Here is a 20855-nt window from a genome sequence, read left to right on the forward strand (position 1 = left end):
TCTAAAGTCCCGAGGAGCTGCTGCCACTCCCCCCCTTCTTCTCCCTTCTCAGGGCGCCACGGTGTCAGCCGGCCAAAGCCACAGAGGCAGTGTCAGAAGAAAGTCTGTGTGTGTGTGTCAGGCGCGGCAGGAGGCTACAGGAAGTAACAGATTCCACTTCTCTCATCCTGCGGGTGCCCCACGGGCACTTTGACCTTCATCGCCCATCAACAGAAGAGGTCAAGGCGTCGTCAAAGGCTGAATCTGCACCCTCCTAGAACCGTAAAGCGAGACTCGTCTTCGGGTGAGACCGGCCCTGACCGCCTTTACCTTAGCAGCGGCAGCAGCTCTTTGCCGACTACATCGGTCTAGTCGGCCAGTGGCCCTTGCCGGTCAGCCAGCCCGCCAGCTAGCCAACGGGGAGAAGTGACACGGGTGACGGACGACCCAGGAAAACGCGCGAGGCGTGCTTCTAAACGCCGGCAGCAACCTAAATCCCCTGCGCGCATCCATCCGCCTGCCTGCCACACGCAGAGACCAAGCGGGTGGCGCATCGCCGATCTCCTGCCGTCCGGCCGAAGGGGGCCGTAAAACGGAAGTGAACGGAGCGAGTCGAAACGCGGACTGACGCAACGACGAGAAGAATTGATAAAGACACGACAAATAGAGCTCGGCAGCCATCCGAGAAGTTCTGGTCGTGAAAGTGGGCGATGGTCGCTGCCAGGCCAAACTGATCGCTGCCCGATAAGATCGCATATCGGCCAGAGCGTGAACAGGAGTGATGCCTGACGTCAAGGCCGCACAGTTGCGACAGGTACAGACGTCCTTCTGATAAGGGAGGAACTCTACTGGAAGCGTCATTAATGCACCGCAGACTCGACTTCTTGCTCTTCGAGCTGAAGGTAGATAGCCGTTGGCATTCGTAGACGATGGAGGAAACCTCTGCACCAGATTAAGTAAGTCTGAGATCCTCATCTTTTGCTGTACACCTCGCAGCATATTGAATCGCCTGCGACGTGGCATGCGTAGAATGCCTCAATAGAATGCCTCAATTGGGACTCTTTAGAACGTTTTGACTTGCCTCTGGTCCAAACAGTCGTGTGCGTTCTGGTGACGCAGAGGCGGAGCGAGTGAGTGTACCAGACTAGCCTCCTCTGAAGTGTACCGGAACGGCAGCGTGCAGCCAATGTGGAGAAGGGTGAGTCCGTGCACATGGCCGAACCGTCTGAGAAGCATTCCAGACGCCTAACTCCAACACCGTCCTCGTCTCACCCCGCCATCCTCCAGCATGTCATGGACGGAAAATCTCGATCATTTCAGGCCAGACTTCTTCAGAAAAGGCTTGCCTCTAAACGATGACTTCACCGTGCTATGGGCCCCGCTGGACAAAGGCTGGCGTATACGCTACGATGGCGAGAACAAAGGCGTGCAAGAGCGTTGGTACAAAAGTGAACAGCACTTTGCTGGAGGTAGAGGGAAGGACATCATCATACCCAATGCGCCACAGGTGAGAAGTGATGCCAGAAAGCTGAGATGACGGGTTGGCGTGGAGCTGATGTGAATGTTAGCAACGCAGACGCAAGCTTCTGGGCTGACGCCTCAAGAGCGAGCCAGTGTTCCCAATGTTGGTGAGTAACATATATGCTGAGCGAGCCTCACTCTTTCACAGCAGACTAAATAGCATGACTGTATCTCGCTCATTCTCTTCGTATACAGTCTGGTACGCAGGACACTTCGCGTATCCGCCAGACGCTTTCACCCTCGGATGTGCCTTCATCAAGTTTGGTGCCGTGGACTACGAAGCCACAGTCTGGCTGGACGGACAGCAGGTCGGCCATCATAGAGGAGGCCATACGCCATTCGAGGTGGACGCTACCTCTTTTGTGAAGAAGAACCACAAGGTCTTTATTGCAGTGCAGGTCAAGGACAAGGTCACTGACCTCACGCAGCCAAGGGGAAAGCAGGTAAGTACGCTTGCTTTGACCTGCTGAGACATTCACATACAAGACTGACGCAGACGTCCGCTATCCCTCCCTTCAGTACTGGAAGCCACAATCCGAATCCATCTTCTACACTCCGACGACAGGTCTATGGCAACCAGTCTGGTTCGAATGGCTTCCTACCAAAAGCAGGATAATCAATGCTGTGCTCACTCCTGACATCGATCGAGGAACGCTCACCGTAGATGCTGAATTCGCAGACCTCGAGCAGCTACAATCGCCCGCTCTGCAAGTCAGTTGTCGGCTAGGATCTTTTCCAATTGGCAGAACGCAGCGACTTATACCTTCGAGCTCCGACAGGTCAACGATCACCCTGTCACTGGCTTTACCTGGGTCATCGCCCCCAGACGAGCTAATCGAGAGCCTGAACAAGCCAGGCTCGACAATTCTACCCACACAGATCACAGGCGACGCGTGGAACGATGGCGTCGCACTCTGGTCGCCCGAGCATCCCTTTCTTTATGACGTCCAGCTTGAGCTGCTGGACCTTGGCGAAAATGCCAGACACGCGCAGCTTGACTCTATCATGACCTACACTGGAATGCGCAAGATCTCATTCGAGGACGGCCAATTCAAACTGAACAATCGCCCCTATTTTCAGCGCCTCGTCCTAGATCAAGGCTACTGGCCTCAATCCGGGATGACGCCTCCCGACGACAAGGCATTCATCAGGGACATAACCAAGATGAAAGAACTCGGATTCAATGGCTGTAGGAAGCATCAGAAGGTGGAAGATCCACGCTTCCTCTTCTGCGCCGATCACCTAGGCTTCCTGGTCTGGGGGGAGATGGCAAATGCATACGAGTTCTCGACGAGCTATATGGAGCGCTTCACACAAGAATGGACAGAGGTGATCAAGAGAGATATCAACCATCCTTGCATTGTAGCCTGGGTCCCCGTGAACGAGTCGTGGGCTTATACTGCGCTGCCAACAAGTGCAAGGCAAAGAGACTTCCTCAGAGCTATCTACTATCTCACGAAGAGCCTTGACCCTACCAGACCTTGTGTGGACAACGATGGCTGGGAGCACGTCATCTCAGATCTCCTTACAATCCACGACTACGCTCCAGGGGAGGAGCTGCGAATCACTGCTGCCTCGAAGGAGAAGCTACTGGATCGCAAGGCGGGCAAGGAGGTCCTTCTCGAAGGCAGTGGCAAGGAGTACACGGCTGGGCAGCCAATTATCCTCTCCGAATTTGGCGGAGTGGCCATCGACCTCGGACGTACCCATGGCGCAGCAGGCGGGACCGAGTCTTGGGGATACCACACTGCGAGATCCGATATCGAGTTTCTGAGCCGCCTCAAGAGCCTAGTAGACGCCGTTATCGATGGAGGCATCGTGCAGGGGTTCTGCTACACCCAGCTAGCAGACGTCGAGCAAGAGGCAAACGGACTTCTGACGGCGGATCGTCAGTTCAAGATTGATCCAGTCAAGATCAAGGAGATAATTGGAAGGAGATCGAGGTTTGATCCCTGAGAGGGCAGTGTCACAGCGGCTCTCATGGTGTATATCCAAAGTTGTACATTGTGAACTCCATCATCGCCACCAACTATTGACACTGACGCTAGTCTCTAAGCTCTTGATGCAATGGAACCAGCCTTGAGGTATATAGAGTGCGTCTCCTGGCCCAAGAATGGTGTGAGCTGCGCCCTGACATGCCATTGCCTCATTGAGCAGTGGGAAGTGGGAAGCCCGCTGAGCAGCAGTATCTGAGTCGCTACTCTCCAGCAGATAGTCTTCTGTGGGTATCGTGCTCGTGTTTGACTGGCTGGTCGTGGAAGGAGAAAGGTAGAGATTCGGGCCGTATGAGGGTGGGAAAAGGTGCACGCGCTTCGTCCCAATGACCTGTACGAAAAGGTTCTCATACGGGTCCCGATGGATAGGAGTGAAAGTCCCCTCTGGCCCAATCCAGACATTCCTTCTCCACTGCTCCCGATCTCCACGAGGTCCAGAAGACGTGTGCGGTAGTACGGGGCAGGCCTCTGCCAGCTCGGGGAGATCAGCCAGGAGGTCCTGTTGGGCTACGTACCCTATCAGGTCCGGGTCCGCAGAGGGTATCGAGCGCAGGATGAAGGCCTCGAGGAAGATCCCAAAGGGCATGCGCACTTTTTGCCAACCCCCAGCTTCCCCATCCAGATACCCGCGGCCGCGTTTGCCCACCTCGACCTCGACAGGGTGATCCTCTAGCCCACGTACACGACGCAGACCTTGTAGTGTCTCTTTGCCAGAGGCATCTTGGCCACGCCACTGCTCTAGTGCTGGCCATGCATGTGGCTCTGACTGACCTGGGGAGACCAGGCGTGGGAGAAGGAGAGGCGCACGGGCTTCTGAGTGTAGATGTGAGGAGAAGGCGGAGAGGGTGGGGGAGTGTGAGGGCTGAGGAAGGGGAGGTAGAAGGGAGGCGGACGAGAGCGTCGAGATCGCCCTGCTCGAAGACGAGGAGGTAAATAATACTCCCCAGCGTGTATCTCTCCTGGCGATATTTGACACCGCAAGACCAGAGCCTTTGAGCATTCCAGGGCAAGCCATCCTAGCTCCCAGCCCCATCATCCCGGCTGACAGACTGGTACAGACTGCCGGGCGGCGGATCTACGCCTTGGCTTCCTATCCGTCCGCGTTTTGGCTTTGAATCTCCGCCGGTGTGGAGCTCGGGAATCTCCAAGAGCCCCGACTGCTTCTCCGAATGAGCTAACAAAGCCACACGCTGCCCCCCTCAGACTATTTCTTCGCAAGAGTCAGTCAGATTCTACATCTTTCCCTCTTCATTCCTCTTTCCTTGAATTCAGACTTACTCTAGACCTTGAAGCAAGCCATGTCGTCTGTCAGCATCCCAGCAGCTAGCTTGTTCGGCCTGAAGGGCGCAGTCGCCCTCGTGACTGGAGGTGGTACCGGTGAGTAGCCGATGAGTCGTTCTCAGGGGCCAGCAATACCTGCCTTTCGTCTAGCTCACAATCCCAACGTCTCTTCGGCCAAATTCCCACCTCGCTGTAGGTATCGGTCTGATGGCCGCTCGTGCTCTCGCCTCTCAGGGAGCTAAAGTCTACATTACCGGTCGCCGCACCAATGTCCTCGAAGCCGCCGCAAAGACGCACGGCTCTGCCCTCTCCGAACAGGGCGGCTCCCTCGTTCCTCTGCAGCTCGATGTGACTGACAAGGAATCCCTCAAGGCTGCTGCAGCTAAGATTGAGAGCGAAGAGGGCAAGCTACACATCCTTGTTAACAATGCCGGTGTCGAGGGACCTGTGACAAAGACGACCGAGGTGGATTGGTCTAAGGAAGGCGATGAGATCGCCAAGGCAGAGCACTACCGTGATCTCCACTACAAGAATGAGACAGTCGACGACTGGAACAGCCTCTTCACTCCCAATGTGCACGCCCTCTTCTTTGCCACAATGGCCTTCCTGCCCCTCCTTGCAAAGGGCAACGCTGCCCCTCCCACGGACAAGGCTGGCGCCATCGACCAGCTCAACAGATGGACCGGCTCGGTGATCAACATCACCTCGATCAGCGGACTAGTCAAGCTCAGCCAAAACCACTTTGCCTACAATGCCTCCAAGGCTGCCGCTAATTCCCTCACATACATGCTCTCCCACGAGCTTAAATTCTCCCAAGCTGGTCCACAGATTGGACTTCGGGTGAATGCAATTGCACCAGGATTGTTTGCGAGTGAAATGACGACAAAGAAGAGTACATTGGAGAGTGGTGGATTGAGCAGTGCGGATGATGTTGACAAGGGAATGAGCAACCCGGCGGGAAGGATTGGATTAGAGGAGGATATGGCACAGGCAATCTTGTTCCTGTCAAGCTGTCAATTCGCTACAGGACAGGTCATTGCTGTCGATGGTGGCTTCACTGCCGTCGCACCCAGCAGCCGATAAAGGTGTGCTCTTGGCTGTCTACTTGTTCGTACCGCCAATCATGCCGCAATAGATGACAATATTCTGAATTGCAGACGAGCGCCCTCTATCGTCAGTACAATCACAAGTACAGCTTGTTCTTCGAGTCCTCGCCGCCCAGCTTTTGGCCCAAGATTTTTCCAATCGCCAGCTCAAAGTCGGCAGAGCTGACCACGGTCCTCCTCTCCCTGAGACAGTACATGCCTGCTTCTGTGCACACACCCCTCACCTCGGCTCCTGAGATTTGACCCATCTTCTCCGCCAGGGCCCGCAGATTGATGCCGCGCTGTAGTGACATCTTGCGCGAGTGGATGCGCAGAATTGAGACTCGTGCTTCGGGACCGGGAGGGGGGAACTCGATCTTTCGATCGATACGTCCAGGTCGCAGAAGGGCCGGGTCGAGAATGTCGATTCGGTTGGTGGCCATGATGACCTACGAGAAGGCATAGGGGACAGAGGAGTCGACGTCAGTAATCCCAAATCCCATCGACAGCCGCCACACTGTCCAGCTGCGAATCCCAGATCCGACACTCACCTTGATGTTCTTTGTGCCCTCGAAACCGTCCAGTTGGTTCAGGAGCTCCAGCATGGTTCTTTGCACCTCATTGTCTCCACCTCCGCTGCCTCCCTCCTTCCTGCTCGATCCAATCGAATCAATCTCGTCCATGAAGATGATTGAAGGAGCGTGCTCTCTGGCCATGATGAACAGCTCCCTCACCATTCGACTACCTTCACCGATGTACTTCTGCACCAGCTCACTTCCACTGACACGGATGAAGCGGCAGTCTGTGTGGTGTGCGACAGCTCTTGCCAGCAGCGTCTTTCCAGTACCAGGAGGTCCGTAGAGGAGCACTCCCTTTGGCTGAGCAATACCAAGACTGTCGAATAGCTCCGGGTGCTTGACAGGCAACTCGATGACTTCCTTGATCTCCTTGATCTGCTTATCTAGTCCTCCAACCATCTCATATGTCGAGTCAGGCACCTTCTCTACCATCATGAGAGACACCAGAGGGTCCACCTTGTTCGGCAGAATACGGTGGATCTGATATGAGTCTGAGCGTAGGGCCACTCTGATTGTTGGCTTCAGCTCGGCCAATGGGATCGATGAGTCGAAGTCGACGACTGTATGGAGCAGCACGAGATGAGTAGAGTTGAGTGTGAGCAATGCTATCTCGAGCTGATCACTGTTATCGCTCATCCACGACCTACTCACCGTACTTGCCCTCAGGCTGCACCTTTACGAGAATCTTCTTCTTGCTCATGACCTTGATGACTTCTCCGACATGACTGCCCGGCTCCTGCAAGAGCTGCATCTCCTCCCTGAGTAGCCTGACCCTAGCGTTGAGCTGATTCCTCTGAGCCTCGAGACGTCTGAGGTTGTGTGTCTTGTCATTGATGAGAATCTGGTATTGGGAGATCTTGGAGGCGTAAAAGGACGAGATGCCGTTTGCATTTGACTTTGCGCCCCCAATCGTCGAGCTGCTACCCGCCGTGTTGGGCAGTGTCGACGACGATGCGCCGTGAATGGCCGTGGTTGCCATTGTATCGGTGGTGAGGGGTATGAGGGTGGCGATGGGAGGATACCAAGGGCGAGATGAGGTGTGAGTGAGTCCTTGGGCCTGGAGCGGTGAGTGAGTGGAGTGGACTGACGACGCTTCGTCACCCGGGCGCCCCTTGGCTGGGCGTGGCGTGGCGTGGCCTGGCTGCCTCCCGCGCGCGACGAGGGGACAGGCGAGTGGGAGGCCACCTGTCGGACTTTGAACTCATGCGGCCGTGTTGATCTGACCCTCTTCCCGCCAAACAACACCACCACTTCACGCGTACGAAAGAGTCAACTCACATCCTCCCTCTCCATTCCCGACATCCTTCGATATAGAACACCCTTCCCCATCGTCCTCCTTCGAACAGATCGAGGATGGTACCACCCGTGTCTTCTATGCCACAGCGGCCAACGCGTCGCTCCCTCGGCCCCACCTCGTCCTCCAACAAGGATGACGCTCCTCGCGGTATCCCTCCTCCAACCAAGATCCCCAAGAGAGCCAACTCAATTGCCGCGACGGAGATCATCAAGCGCTCCAACGGAGCCAACACAATGGCTACGCTCGAGGATCAGAGGCTCAAAGAGAGGGAGAATATGACACAGCCGCTGCCTGCGACCAGCAGACGCAATGCAGTGAGTAGCCAGGCGTTCTAGACAGCACAGTGGTGACTTTGAACGACACGGACTGACACGATGACGATACCTTTCCACTCATAGCCGGGGCCTCGAAAGTCCTCAATCCGAGCTCGTCCTCCTCAGGTGTTTGCATCGCCTTCGGGAATGACTCGCAGCCCTAATGCACCTCCCCCTCGCCAATCCATTGGTGCAATCGTCAAGTCCAATTCTGAAGACAACATCGCCAATGCTGCTGCCTTGGTCGCAGAGATCGAAGACGACACGCCTTCCAAGAAGAGAAAAGCAGACTCACCTCTCAAGGCTGTCAAGACTGCACGTCAATCTCTTGCTCTGGGAGCAGCTATGCGTGGCTCTCAGACTATGATCGTGGAGACTGTCAAGGAGAAGAAGATGAGGAGGGTCACATTCAGCAATCGCCAAGAGAGGACGTGAGTTGATCTTCAGCCTCTGACTTGTGCTGATGCTCTCATATGCTGACATGCTCCTCATGCCTGCCACGCCTGCACAGTGACTTTATTCGCGATGAGCCCACTATGCACATTCGGGCTCCCATTGAGGGTGACGCTGCCAGCATCGCAGCCAACACCACCGCATCGACGAGCTCGACTTCTGCGGGCGTAGAAGGGAACTCTATCTCACGCTACGGATCTAGGCTGGGCGATGACGACGATGACGAATCTTCCAGCGAAGAGGAGGAAGAGGATGAGACATCTATGAGCATGGAGATGGCCACCGTATCTGGCTCCGTAGCGCCCCTGTCCGGCGAGGCAGACGACCAGACGATGGACCTCACGGCACCTCTGGGTGCAGCCTCTTCGGCCCGCGCCCGAGGTCGTAGGTCTTCAGGAGCAGCTTCCAATGGCAGCGTCGACATGGACCTCACAGCTGCAACCGATCGGGAGGACACCATGGGCGATGAGTCGGACCTGATCGATCTTGGGGCAGGCGAGGAGAGCGGCATGGATCTGACCATGCCCATGCAGACCTCAATCCAGAGCAAGGGCAGGCGAGCTCGCGACAGTCTTGCTTCTCATCGAGCATTCGGCAGGCCCTCGCTAAGCCGCCCTCCTCGTGGACGCCCTTCTGCATCTGCCTTCAATGAGTCTGCCACGATGGACCTCGATCTGGACGATGCCAGCAGAAGCGCTATGGAGCTCACCGAAGTCATGGGACAAGAGACGCTGGACCCTGCGAGTGACGAAGAAGGAGAGGAGCTCAGCATGGACATGGACATCACCAACCAAGCAGGTAGCAGTATGACCAGGGAAGCAGCCTCAGCCTCCTACCCTCCGCGTAGTCCACGAGCCCAAGCTCCATTGCCCAACCTGCCCTTCCAACTTTCGCCAACCAAGTCTCCCGCTACACCCAGCCGGTTCAGACGCTCACTCGTTGGAGCCGAGTCTCCCATGGTTTCACCCGCACGCAGGATCCAAGCTCCCTACGATCCGGCGCTGGGTCTGCCGCCTGCGTTGACACCTTCCAAAGCCAATGGCCTGCCACCCTTGTCGTATTCTGCTCGCAAGGCCTCGCCGAACAGGTTGTTCGCCTCTGAGCTTGCGGCTGCTGGCCCTCCTGTCATGCGCAAAAGTCTAGGAGGAGCTTTGCCGTCGGCGCATTCTCTCAAGCCCGGCAAGACACCGGTGGCTCTACAGACCCTTGCCGACGGAGCCAAGAAGCGCAACTCGATTGTCGCTGCTGTTCTTCCCTACCCCCAAGCCGCAGCAGAAGACTCAGCTGAAGATTACAGCGGCGAGGACAACATGAGCAGTGAGGAGAGGGCATCTATGTCCTTCCAGTCTGCTCATGGAGCTCCAGAAGATGACGAAGCGTTCAGGCCTCCACCGCGAAACCTCACCTTGTCTGAGTTCTTCAGCCTATCTGGTATGAACTTCCACGACGACACACGACCTGTCAAGGTCCGTGTTTTGCCCACTCGAGAGACGAAGAAGCTCGGTGATGGCAGTGAAAGGACTGTCGCTCAATTCAAGGCTATGGCCGGCAGTGTGCCAATGCTGGAGACGCTCGTCAATGCTTGTCGTGAGCTGCATCAATCCGGAGCCGAAAGTGAGAAGGTCCTCCGCGACATCGAGGAGAGATTCGTCAGCAACCCGCCAGACCTGGTCAGGGAGCTCCTGAGTCTAAGCAGCGAGGCCGAGAAGAAAGAGATGGAATCTCAATTCAAGCTTCAGAAGCAAGCTGCCCGTGCCGTTGCGAAAGAGGGCTACCTGGGCTGGTGCCTCGACAACCAATACGGTGAAGAAGTCGTCGCCAATCTCCACTCGATCAAAGAATCTCTCGAGGATGACCTGACCCGTCTCAATGCCGACTCGATCCGGCTTCAGCAGGAAATCCTTCCTGTCTTGAGGGACCGCCGGAACGCTCTCCGCGAACAGGTCAACCGCGTCCGCGAGAGGAAAGTAGAGATCGAGAAGTGCCCTGTAGAGGACCTTGAAGGCCTGCATGCCGGCATGGCAGAGCTCCTGCCCGAATTGCAGTCTCGTCGCTCAGTCTACCTGGAGAAGCAAGAGGCTCTGGAGCGCATGCGAGCTAAGCTGGAGGAGAATCTCACCAAGAAGGCAGAGCTTGAGGAGGCTATTGAGGCGAGCCGCAAGGTCTGCGAGCAGATTCAGGGCTACACGCGTGGAGAGGCAGCTCGGCTTGCGGCCGACATTCGAGAGGTGGAGAAGCTGCACATGTGGAAGCTTCGCAGTGCGTCGCTTTCCAAGCTCCATCTTACCCATGACTGGACTCTCGATTTGGTTGTACTTCTCGGCGCCGATGGCTCAGCAGACGACATCGAGCTGAGCCTGACGCCCTCTGCTGTAGGCAACGTCTTCCACGAGGAGTTCCTCGAGGCTCTGAAAGAGGACCTCGCTGATCGTGAAGAGCCTTGGCGCGTGCCAGCTCTCATTCGGCACATCTCTACTGCCTGGACATCGGCCCGCCGTCTTCAGTCCGAACTCTCCCATCTTTCACTTTCATACCCATACGAGGTGCAGTCTCTGGCCAGTCAGCAACTGGGAGGTAGCAAGCGTCACATCAAGGTGCAGACGTCGGTCCTGCTAGCGAAGCGACGCACGAAGGTGCTCGTGACCTTGCGAGTCGACCTGGACGCCCTGATCTGGGGCGATTATCAAAATCTCTTTGGCGGCGGTAATGAGCTTGTCAATGTCTCGGCAATCTATGGCCAGATTGAGACAGAGGCAATGGCCGCCCTGGTCGGAGATCATCTCAGTGCAGAAGACTTTATGCTGGGAAGCGGCGCAATTGCGCAGGCTTGCCATGCTGCCGTCGAGACCTTTGCTGGTTAAGCTGCGAGACCACCGTCGCTTCGTAGTGCACGTCTCTCTTCCTGACGTAGCTGTCATCTTGTTCTTGTTCACCGCTATACCTTTTTTTCGATCCTTGTCTCTGTGTAATTGATATCCAAATTCGCTGTTCCCTCTCCACTCCGATCGACCCAACACGCCCACGCACGCGGCAAGTCAGAATTTTGAGCTGTGCGACCTGCCACCGGGGCTCAAAGCGCTGTGATTCCTCGTCCCGACTTTGTCCCACCCATCTGATTCCCACCTTTCCCCCCTCCATCACACTTCATCAGGGGTCCCCAACTGTCTTTTGTCGCCCAGTATGACATCTCGTCCTGGTCCCGCAGGAGAGCGTGACCAGGATCACGAACGCAACGATGGACGCAGCCACGTCTACGGAGCGGCAGGCAGCGCAGTGCCAAGTCGTCTAGCTTCTCCTCCCTACGAGATCGATGGCAGTCTACCTCTCTATGCCAGTCGACCAGACCTGTTTCTCCCTCTGACTGCTGCTGAACAGCAACAGCAACAACAATCACTCGACGAAAAGGACGGAAGCGCCGGCTCTGGTTCTGGAAGCTCTTCCTCACCTCGTCCAGCAGCGCGACTGGCTGAATACGATGGATATCCAGCTGAGAAGAAGCTACGAGAGAGGGAAGAGCAGCAGAGCGACAGACAAGACCGAAGGTGCGATGATCGTCGTGGTGGTGAGACTGTCAACCGCCAGGGTTCGTCTGCATCTGCATACCAGACCGTCCCACGCATTGCCATCACCGATCCGCTCCATGAGATGAGGGTACACAACCTCTCTTCTCGCCCCGAGCAAGGTCTGTCGGAGAGATCCGATTACCCATCCAAGGAAAGGATGATGGCCAGCAAAGGCGTTACAGAGGGAGACATTTCACCCAGACCCGGTCTCTCGCGCCAGGCATCGTCTGCTTCCCTGTCTTCACAATCCGAATTCGGCTATGACGACTTCGACTGGTCGGACGATGAAGGTGTCGAGGAGAGTCTCAGGCAGGAGCAAAAGGAGGTGAACGCTGCTCGCAAACAGAGAAATCGTCGTTTGAGCCCCTACAAAGTGCTTCGATGGCTCTTTGCCAGCTTTCTGGGCAACTTCCTCGTCTCTTGCACTCTCGTCGTTCCTTGCATTGTCATGGAGATCACCTACCGCAACGAAGGCCCTGATGCAGACAAGAGTCATCGCGCCTACGTTACTGACAATGTCTCTGCCTGGACCATCTGGGCCTCGGTCAACCTCTTCTTGTCTTGGATCTTACACATCCTCGTCGAGCTCTTGCCGCGAGCAGCACTGGGAGTTGTTGCCCTCGTTTGGGGAAGAACCAATCAGGTGGTCCTGACTGCTGCCGAGTACTACAGCGCTCAGAAGGGCTACTTCAAGCCAATACTGTACGCAGCATGTGCGTGGGCCTCCTTCGCTATCATCTTCAACAGCATCTTCAATCTCTACAACAGGACCAATCCACAGACAGAAAGCAGGGCTTTGTACCTCTACCGCCTCTATGAGGTCGTGGAGTTCCTCTTCTTCTTCACTCTCACCATCTGCGTTGAGAAGATCATTGTGAAGAACATTGCCCTCGGGTTTCATAAGTCTGCTTTTGCAGAACGTATCGCGGAGGTCACACAAGCACTGGAAACCTTCGATCACCTGAAGGACTACAGGCCGAAGCTCAAAGATAGTGGAACAAGTTCTCCCGTAAGAGGATTCCGTTCGAGGACTCCTAGACCGTCTTCCGTGTATGGTATGAGCCATGAGGATCCTTCGAGAAGCCGCAGCTTCGCTGGCGTCAATGCTGAGTATTCGACAGAGTCCCAGCCTCCTTCGGCGGGACCCATCGAACCGCAGGACCTAGACACAAGTCTCGATTCGAGAACGAGCAGCGGAGGCTTCTTCAAGATTCGTCATGCCAAGAAGCGAGCACAGAACACCGATCCGGCCATGACGGGCGAACCGAAGAGCGCCGCCGGTGCGACGTATCCACCGCATGCTCCTAATGCTGGTGAAGCACATTCTCGCTCCTCCACCGTCAAGAGCAAGAAGACTGTCTTCGGAGCTGCCAGAGGCAAAGCCATGCGCTCTTTCAAGATCAATGCCAGTGTCGCCAGTAAGCTGGCTCGTGTTGCGATGAAGGACCCCTTGGCGGTCTTGCAAAGTGACGAAGTCGGCGCAATTGCCAATGTCAACTCGCCTGCTCAGGCGAAGAAGCTCGCCAAGACCATCTTCACTGCCTTCAGGGGTCGCCATCGTCGAAGCTACCTCATCCTGTCCGACTTTGAGCCCGCCTACTCAACCCAGGCCGAAGCTAAGACCGCCTTTGCCGTGTTTGACAAGGATGGCAACGGTGACATCAGTCAGGCTGAGATCAAGAATGTCGTACTGCAGACGTACAAGGAGCGCCGCTTCCTCATGAAGGCCATTGGCGACACTAACCACGCCGTCTCTCAGCTGGACACCATTCTTCTCGTGCTGGCCTTGGTCGTCGTCCTTTTCGAAGCCTTTGCAATCTTCAATGTCGACGTCACCCAGACTCTTACTACCTTCTACACACTTGGGATTGCATTCGCCTTCATCTTCAAGGAATCAGCGCAGAACGTCTTCGACTCTATCATCTTCATCTTCGTCACCCATGCCATGGATACTGGCGATCGAATCTGCGTTGGGGAGAGCGTCATGGTTGTGACCAAGATGAGCTTGCTCTCCTCCGAGTTCACTCTCGCCGACGGAACGGACCTGTACATCTCGAACGCGACGCTCTCTGCCCTGATGATCAGAAACTACCGACGATCGGGATATCAGTGGGAAAACTTCCTCATCCAGGTGGACATTGGGACAACGCTGGAGCAGCTCGATGCTGTAGAGCGGGATATGTGTCACTGGCTTCAGACGGAACCAGACCGACTGTTCGAACCCTCGACGGCTTTGGTACCACAGCACATCTCCTACATGACGTACATCGAAATCTCCGTCGGTATGACGCACCGTGCCAATTACCAGGATTGGGGCGCCCGCTTCCAGCGCAAGAATGCCTTTGGAGCCGCTCTGACCTACTACCTCAAGAAGCACGGCGTGAGGTACTACCAGCCTGCACAGCCCATTGTCTACACTCAGCCTCCTCCTGGCTACAATGATGACCAGCACGAAGGGGACGACGGCCAGCATCGCTCGTCGCGCTTCTCGAGTGAGGAGCACGAAGAGGAGACCTACTTCCTCGACGACTTTAGTGCTCCCGCTGGAGCAACGGCCACTTCGTCTGCCCTTGCGCCTTCGGCTGCTGGAGCAGGTACGTCTGCCTCGAGTGGGGTCAAGAGGCCTAATTACATGGGCTTTACGCCGCCCGACGATGAAGCCAATGAGGAGAAGGTGCGACAGCGCAAGGTCAAGAACCTCGCTTTGACCAATCAGGGAGGAGACTCGTAATGCTGGCTACAGACCGAGGAGCTGTCTGCACTCTCTATCGCAAAGATGATCGACTGGCTCGGTCTGCCCCTGCAAAACTTTATCGTCGTTTCCCTTCTGGACTTTATTTGCTTTTAGGATTTCGTATCTTCAACAGTCTAGGTGCACTAGATTTGGGCTCATCAACGCAATTCCATTCTCATCAATCAGCGACCTCCAAGTACTCCCACCCCCTAACGACCTGCGTTCTCCTTTCACTTTAGCATCAGAATGCCTCCTCGCCTCGCTTCACGATCTTCTCTTCTCTCTTTCCTTTGCGCTGCCGAATCATTGTACACTTTCCTCATTTCCCGCAATCTCCCCGCCCGCTCGTCCTACTCATGCTGGTCATGAAACGGAGCGGCTGCTACCGAACGTTGTGCTCCCATGTCCCTTCCATTGCTCAGCTCTCCTTTGCCGTATTTCTCATCTCATCAAGTAGAATCAAATAGAGAAACATTGAACCATCACAGACCATCGATTGAGCCTACTCCTTGCCGCGTGAGTGGCTTGAGCTCGTGTTGGTTTGTTTTTCGGCTCTTTTTCGGTTCTCCCTTTCCGCTTGGCTGGGCTTGGACGGGTGGAGGGAAGCTGGGCGAGGGGAAGTGAGCAACTTCTAGAGTTCATCGTGGTTGGTGTCTTGCGTACCTGCTCGTAACAGCTGTCTTCTCATCTACCACGCTGAGGCTCGCGGCCTCTCCTTGCTCTGACCTCATCCTCAAAGTATCTCCCGCCCTCGACCTCGACCGAAGTGGTCTCTTCCAAGGATGTTCGCCCTTTTAGCAGCAGGTCGACTCCCCCAAACCTCCTTTACCCAGCTAGACGAAACTCACTGCATCTTCGAGCTGCAGAGTATCGCCTCCATCAACCACCTCTGTGTATTCATGGATGGAAGCGCACCTTTCCCACAGGGGTATGCGGGGACAGTGCATCTTCTGCTGCCTGGCGGTACTGGAATGGGTGCGGGGCCAAGTGGAAGTGGAAGTGGGAGTGGAAGTGGGAGTTCAGGTGGGCAACAAGGCGGTTGGCGACTGCTGGGTTGTCTGAAGAACGAGAGGCCAAGCGCAATCTACCGACTTAAAGGTCTGGCAAGCTCTAGCGGGAGTCCCTCCTCCTTCTCCAATTCCAACGGCAGCACTGGCAGCAGCAGCGCAAGTGGCAGCACCTTGTTCACATCGCAAGGTCTGCACGCCAATCCAGGCATGTTCCAAGCTTCTACTGCACACGGAAGCGGCACGGCCATGTTGGGGATTAGTGTTGAGCCGGAGCATGTAGTGGATGAGCAGATGCGGGGCCTTAAAGGAGGGACAGTCGCTGGTGCTGCTGCTGTGGGAGGTGCTGGGACCGGAGTACAGGGAATGGATATTGCCGATGAGGGAATGACGGGTGAGGGACCATCTGGACAGGGAGCGGGAGCCCTCGTTAGAAGTGGGGGAACTATTGACCCCTACATGGCACTAGCACTAGCCCCCAAGATTGGTGAGTCCTTCTCTTACTCTTCCCCTTCAAAGAGCTCCCCAGGTCTCTAACACCCCTGAAAATCCCCACCTCCTCCCCCTCACCCCTAACACCCTTTCAGCGCAAAATATCTTCTCCTACCTCTCCTCCTTTGCCCCCGATTCGGCACCGCAAACCGTTCCCCTTTTACAAAAATGGCTGGAGCAATTTGAGCGAAAATTAAAGATGCAGGGGAGCGCTTGGTTGGAGAAGCAGGGTGGAGAAGGGGGATGAGAATGGACGAGGCGAGCAGGAGGAGGACTAGGTGAATGGAGGGGGCATAGAAAAAATAAAGAGAGGGAGAGGTGAAAGAATTTATAGCATTTGCAGCATTCATACCTAGAGGATTGTGATAGTGTATACGATTGTGCTAAGCAGTGTTGTGAGCGGAAGCGGCTACAGGGTAAAGTGGTACAGAGCTATATGGTCAAAATGAGACTGTGTGGTGGGGGTCTCCCCCTCACCCTTCTTCGTCGCCCATCTCCTCGTCTTCCTCTTCGCCCTCATCCGCCCCTTCTTCAGCCATCCTTTGCTCTGTATCCTCATCCTCCTCATCCACGTCTTGCTCCCCAGCAGGCTGAGCACGTGGTCTTTCCTCTCCCTCGCCCAGCATCATACTCGTCTGCTCCTCCCCATCAGCAGCATCAGCCATGACCGCTTCCTCCTCATCGTCCTCCTCCTCCTCTCCATCCTCCCCTCCCGCACCAGCAGGCAGAGCAGAGCCAGAAGCAGCCGCCTCGGCCTTTTCCCTCTTTGTCTGCTCTTGGGAGCTCCTGTAGGCTTTCAGCTCCGCTTTGAGCTTGCTTTGCACTTCGGCGGGGAATTCCATGAGGGCAAGACCTTCGAGGACGTCTTGTGTGCTGATCGTCTTGCGCGAGTCTTGCTTGGCAATCTCGTCTGCCACGGCCGCTGTGGATGAGGACACGGGGGAAAGGAGAGGCGGAGGCGGGGAGGTCAGAATAGGTCAAGGCGCGGCTGTATGATGAGTCAAATGCCCTTAATCAAGTGGCTGTGATGCTCACCTAGGTAGCTGATGAAGATTGTAGCCGACTTTGAAACGGCGAGAATGGCATCTTTTCGTATTTGCACACTGTCTGGCAGCTGTTCAGGGGAGGATGTCAGAATGTCAGCCTCGCTGCGCCTTTTCTCTTCGAGGTCAATGCCCTTGGCTCTTTGTGACGCTGCACTCACCTCTGCTTTTGCCACTCTGGTCACCACTGCCCTCGGCAGCTCAAATTGATCGATCCCCTCTGGTCCCCCCATCTGCTTCTGCATTGACTCTGTGATGACCCCTCCCCTCTGCTGTGGTGTCACGCCTGCTCCTACTGCTGCTTGTGATACGAACGAGCTTTCCCCTATTGTCTCATCTGCTGCTGCGCTGTCCATTGGTGTCATGCTGGAGGGACTCGAGGGACCGCCATTGGCTGCCAGGGCAGGTTGGGCCTTTTTGCGGGGCATAGCGTGGCGTGTGTGTGGGCGCGAGAGGTGGTAAGCAGGTGAGAGAAGGGAGATTACTGGCTGATGTATGTGCGTCTGTTGCTGTGACTTGTGTATATGCTGCTGCTGGTGCTGCTGAGAAGTTGACGTCGAAGGTGGTGAGGAGCGAGGGGCGTGAGTGAGAAGCTTCGTCCGCTATTCTCGCCTCGCCTCGCCTCGTCGCGTCGGGCGCGGGGGTGGAAATGCTCCGTGCCCCACTTTGGCGGCGAGGCCCAGGCGGCAGATGCTTCCTTCCTGTCCAGACTGTACCATCATCGACACGATATCACCGCTCCTCTTCCTCGTCATCGTCAATCTGAGATCTCCCCCTGCTTCTTGCTATTGAGCAGTCCTCCATTGCTACCCTCAACATCAGGCCCACCATGGAAGCTCAGCTCCAATCACTCAAGGTACCCGACCTCAAGGGCCTCCTCCAAGCCGCATCCCTGCCAGTGTCAGGCAACAAGAGCGACCTCATCAAGCGTCTGCTGGAGCATCCCGACGCCACAAAGGACATTGCAGCTGGTGGCGAGGACAATGTTGAGGCTACGCAGCCTGTAGCAGCAGCAGCAGCAGCCCCAGTCCCAGAGCCTGCAGCAGCCGCCTCGTCTACTGCTGCCGCTGGAGAAGGGGAGACGAAGACTGCTCCACCCGCTGCTCCCGCTACCGCTTCTTCTCCCAAAGCCGCCGCCGCCTCCTCCTCGGAAGCCACTTCTTCCACTGCCGCTCCCGCCATTGCAGCCGTAGAGTCTACCAAGGAGTCGGTCTCAGAGGAGGGAAAGTCCACAGAGGAAGCCCGCGAGGCGCTCATTGCCGAGCTCGAGAAGCGTAAAGCCAGAGCTGCCCGCTTTGGACAAGAGCAGAGCGAAGCAGACCGCAAGCTCGAGAGGGCCATCAAGTTCGGTCTGGACGGCTCCGATGCAGCCTCCATGGCTATTCTCGACAAGGAGCTAGCGGCAGGCAAGGGTAGGAAGTTGCAGCAGCAGAAGAAGAACAAGGATGGTAGCGAGCTCTCTACTACTGCTGATGGTAACAAAGCTCAGAAGGTCGTGAGCGGTGCTGGCGGCTCCCTCGTTGCCGAAAAGAGGATGGGTGGAGGTGGAGCGACCTACGTCGAGAAGAAGGCTTTGACGGAGGAGGAGAAGGCTCAAAAGGAACGGGAGAGGGAAGAGCTCAAGGAGAGGAGGAACAAGGAGAGGGAAGTGAGGGAAGAGGAAAAGAGGAAGAGGGCAGAGAGGTTTGGTTTGATTGACAAGGAGGAAGAGGAGAAGAAGAGGAAGAGGGCAGAACGATTTGGTGGAGCTGCACCGGCTGCTTCGTCCACAAATGGGAGCGAAGTGAGTTTCTCAGCCGATGGTTTGGAAGGAGAAGCAAACACTAGCTGACACGTTCGTACCCCCACTCCCCTCTTTGCAGCCCGCAGAAAAGAAGATCAAAGCTTGAGAAAGTGGCCCAATTCAAAGGTAAGATCAGAGGTCCTTCTCGCTCTGGGCGTCGACGGCTCCTCTTTTCCCCTCATCTCCTCTTTGAGTCATCCGCACCCTCAACTCTACCTGATATGCCTGAAATGTTCCCAAAACGTCAGAAGGAGGGAGAGCACGCTCTGGTCCATCTTGCTCCGCCCTTTCTCTCTCTCTCTGTGCTTCGTATTGTATGTATCGACGCATGTTCATCCACTCTTCATCCTTCTTCGTTGAAAGCTCATGTTGTCATTGCGGATCCTGTACAAGGGATGGGGTATAGTAATGCATCTTCACGTCCTCTCTCTGTTTGTTTTATCCAATGCGTGGCCTCAGCGTCTCGCCCTGTCCGATTCTGACCTGCGATCTCTCTCCCTCTCCCTTTCGCCACGCTGATACCTCTCCCTGTCTCGGTCAGCCGGCCTTCGCTCCTCGCCTCTACGACGAGAAGATCCATCCTTGTCGCTTCGCCCTGACTCGCGCTGCCGCTCTCGGTCTCTCGTCCTCCCCTCCCCCTCGCGATGTTTCCTCTTCGTCGGCGTTCCACTATTGCTGCTACTAGCGGCGGCAGGTGTGAAATCGATGTTATTTCGTTTCCCCGAAGTCTGCCTGGCGTGCTGCTCCTCGGTAAAGGTCTTCTGCAGGCTGGCTAATCGACGTGGATCTGCTTGCGCGTGGGTATAGCTTGAGAGAGAGGGGTTGTTCCAGCTTAGAGGAAGGTCGAGATTGGAAGGAGGAGAGCTCTCACCACCCTCCTGCTCCCCACTCCTCCCCTCTCTCCTTCGAAGACCCTGAACAAGCGCATACCCACTCGCCCTCTCGTCCACTCCAACAAAAGCTACCAGCTTATCGTAGATGCTCGGGTTGCGGAAAGAGCGATTGCTCAGCAAGCTCGCATTGAAGTGCGTTGGCCTCTCCGCCCCCTTCAACTCGTGGAATTGAGCCAACCGGGCTTTTAGGGCGGGAGAGACGAGATGCTCCTGTGATGAGCCTGGGTCGGAGGGGAGGGACCAGGTGTGATCTGGGAGAGCGTTGCTGCTGCTGCTGCTGCTGCTACTTTGAGGGGGTTTGGGAGGGGGACGCGAGAGGGATAGGAGATGCTCGTCTTCGCCCGAAAGGACCAGGTAGGGGTTGGCCGTGGAGCGGTCTTGTGTTTCAGAATCTTGGTTGAAAGCATCCTGAATTGTGTCCATCTCGCCAGGAGTAGTGGAACTTGACCTTGAGGTTGTAGCTGGCATTGAATCGGGCACATCTTTTGCAACGTTGGTGCTGCTGCCTTCTCCTACATCGTCCCTAGTGTCATCGTTGGCCGAGCCTGTTGCCAAAGGGGTGGTCGCCATTGAGCTCACGTCGTGCTGCAGAAATGCCCTGTGTCGCGCACGACTACGTACCATTCATACCGATCGGTCTTCAAGAATCCCTTCCTTGTTTCTTGTGGCCGCTCTTCTCGACTTCTTGACTGGTTGATGCTATGCTGAATGGCTCGTATGCATCGCCCTCCTTGAGCGGTAGGAGCGCCATGGCCACTTCCGTCGGGAGTGAGTCCTTCCCGCGCAGTGCCTCCGTCGCCCTGTGCGGGTGTCAATCTCCAGACGGGCAAGCTTCATT

General features: G+C 56.0%; 11 protein-coding genes across 11 annotated transcripts; 6 read left to right on the forward strand and 5 right to left on the reverse strand.

Moving 5' to 3' along the window:
* Positions 1–259: 259 nt before the first annotated feature.
* Positions 260–1177, reverse strand: BCV69DRAFT_107381 (hypothetical protein). Its single transcript, XM_025489055.1, has one exon. It carries the CDS (start codon positions 1000–1002, stop codon positions 373–375), a length of 630 nt encoding a protein of 209 aa, XP_025350245.1. The 5' UTR covers positions 1003–1177; the 3' UTR covers positions 260–372.
* Positions 1178–1230: 53 nt separating this feature from the next.
* On the forward strand, positions 1231–3594 carry BCV69DRAFT_280698 (glycoside hydrolase). The gene is made up of 4 exons (XM_025491703.1): positions 1231–1486; positions 1556–1607; positions 1696–1943; positions 2020–3594. The coding sequence occupies exons 1-4, from the start codon at positions 1268–1270 to the stop codon at positions 3454–3456; spliced, it is 1956 nt and encodes a 651-aa protein (XP_025350246.1). The 5' UTR covers positions 1231–1267; the 3' UTR covers positions 3457–3594.
* BCV69DRAFT_286460 (Clavaminate synthase-like protein) lies at positions 3517–4530 on the reverse strand (the record flags this gene model as incomplete). Its single annotated transcript, XM_025493522.1, has 3 exons — positions 3517–4265; positions 4302–4356; positions 4435–4530. 3 exons carry the CDS (start codon positions 4528–4530, stop codon positions 3517–3519), a joined length of 900 nt encoding a protein of 299 aa, XP_025350247.1.
* A 213-nt stretch (positions 4531–4743) lies between these two features.
* Positions 4744–5953, forward strand: BCV69DRAFT_256118 (NAD(P)-binding protein). The gene is made up of 2 exons (XM_025490592.1): positions 4744–4871; positions 4972–5953. Exons 1-2 carry the CDS (start codon positions 4793–4795, stop codon positions 5856–5858), a joined length of 966 nt encoding a protein of 321 aa, XP_025350248.1. The 5' UTR covers positions 4744–4792; the 3' UTR covers positions 5859–5953.
* BCV69DRAFT_280700 (putative RPT6-26S proteasome regulatory subunit) lies at positions 5664–7427 on the reverse strand. The gene is made up of 3 exons (XM_025491704.1): positions 7090–7427; positions 6412–6998; positions 5664–6309 (listed from the first exon to the last, which is right to left on the reverse strand). The coding sequence occupies exons 1-3, from the start codon at positions 7415–7417 to the stop codon at positions 5959–5961; spliced, it is 1266 nt and encodes a 421-aa protein (XP_025350249.1). The 5' UTR covers positions 7418–7427; the 3' UTR covers positions 5664–5958.
* Positions 7428–7696: 269 nt separating this feature from the next.
* Positions 7697–11490, forward strand: BCV69DRAFT_280702 (hypothetical protein). Its single transcript, XM_025491705.1, has 3 exons — positions 7697–8049; positions 8134–8480; positions 8561–11490. Exons 1-3 carry the CDS (start codon positions 7792–7794, stop codon positions 11361–11363), a joined length of 3408 nt encoding a protein of 1135 aa, XP_025350250.1. The 5' UTR covers positions 7697–7791; the 3' UTR covers positions 11364–11490.
* Positions 11491–11565: 75 nt separating this feature from the next.
* On the forward strand, positions 11566–15286 carry BCV69DRAFT_280704 (hypothetical protein). The gene has a single exon (XM_025491706.1). The coding sequence runs from the start codon at positions 11683–11685 to the stop codon at positions 14794–14796; it is 3114 nt and encodes a 1037-aa protein (XP_025350251.1). The 5' UTR covers positions 11566–11682; the 3' UTR covers positions 14797–15286.
* A 216-nt stretch (positions 15287–15502) lies between these two features.
* BCV69DRAFT_107550 (hypothetical protein) lies at positions 15503–16640 on the forward strand. Its single transcript, XM_025489056.1, has 2 exons — positions 15503–16293; positions 16394–16640. The coding sequence occupies exons 1-2, from the start codon at positions 15582–15584 to the stop codon at positions 16543–16545; spliced, it is 864 nt and encodes a 287-aa protein (XP_025350252.1). The 5' UTR covers positions 15503–15581; the 3' UTR covers positions 16546–16640.
* On the reverse strand, positions 16361–17769 carry BCV69DRAFT_305740 (histone-fold-containing protein; the record flags this gene model as incomplete). The annotated part of the gene is made up of 3 exons (XM_025494674.1): positions 16361–17220; positions 17334–17412; positions 17503–17769. The coding sequence occupies 3 exons, from the start codon at positions 17767–17769 to the stop codon at positions 16772–16774; spliced, it is 795 nt and encodes a 264-aa protein (XP_025350253.1). The 3' UTR covers positions 16361–16771.
* Positions 17770–18032: 263 nt separating this feature from the next.
* On the forward strand, positions 18033–19545 carry BCV69DRAFT_280707 (hypothetical protein). The gene is made up of 2 exons (XM_025491707.1): positions 18033–19124; positions 19204–19545. Exons 1-2 carry the CDS (start codon positions 18171–18173, stop codon positions 19228–19230), a joined length of 981 nt encoding a protein of 326 aa, XP_025350254.1. The 5' UTR covers positions 18033–18170; the 3' UTR covers positions 19231–19545.
* BCV69DRAFT_280708 (hypothetical protein) lies at positions 19457–20739 on the reverse strand. The gene is made up of 2 exons (XM_025491708.1): positions 20639–20739; positions 19457–20562 (listed from the first exon to the last, which is right to left on the reverse strand). Exons 1-2 carry the CDS (start codon positions 20643–20645, stop codon positions 19580–19582), a joined length of 990 nt encoding a protein of 329 aa, XP_025350255.1. The 5' UTR covers positions 20646–20739; the 3' UTR covers positions 19457–19579.
* Between the last annotated feature and the right edge of the window lie 116 nt (positions 20740–20855).

The sequence above is a fragment of the Pseudomicrostroma glucosiphilum genome, assembly GCF_003144135.1.
Source record: "Pseudomicrostroma glucosiphilum strain MCA 4718 unplaced genomic scaffold BCV69scaffold_2, whole genome shotgun sequence".
NCBI lineage: Eukaryota > Fungi > Basidiomycota > Exobasidiomycetes > Microstromatales > Microstromataceae > Microstroma > Microstroma glucosiphilum.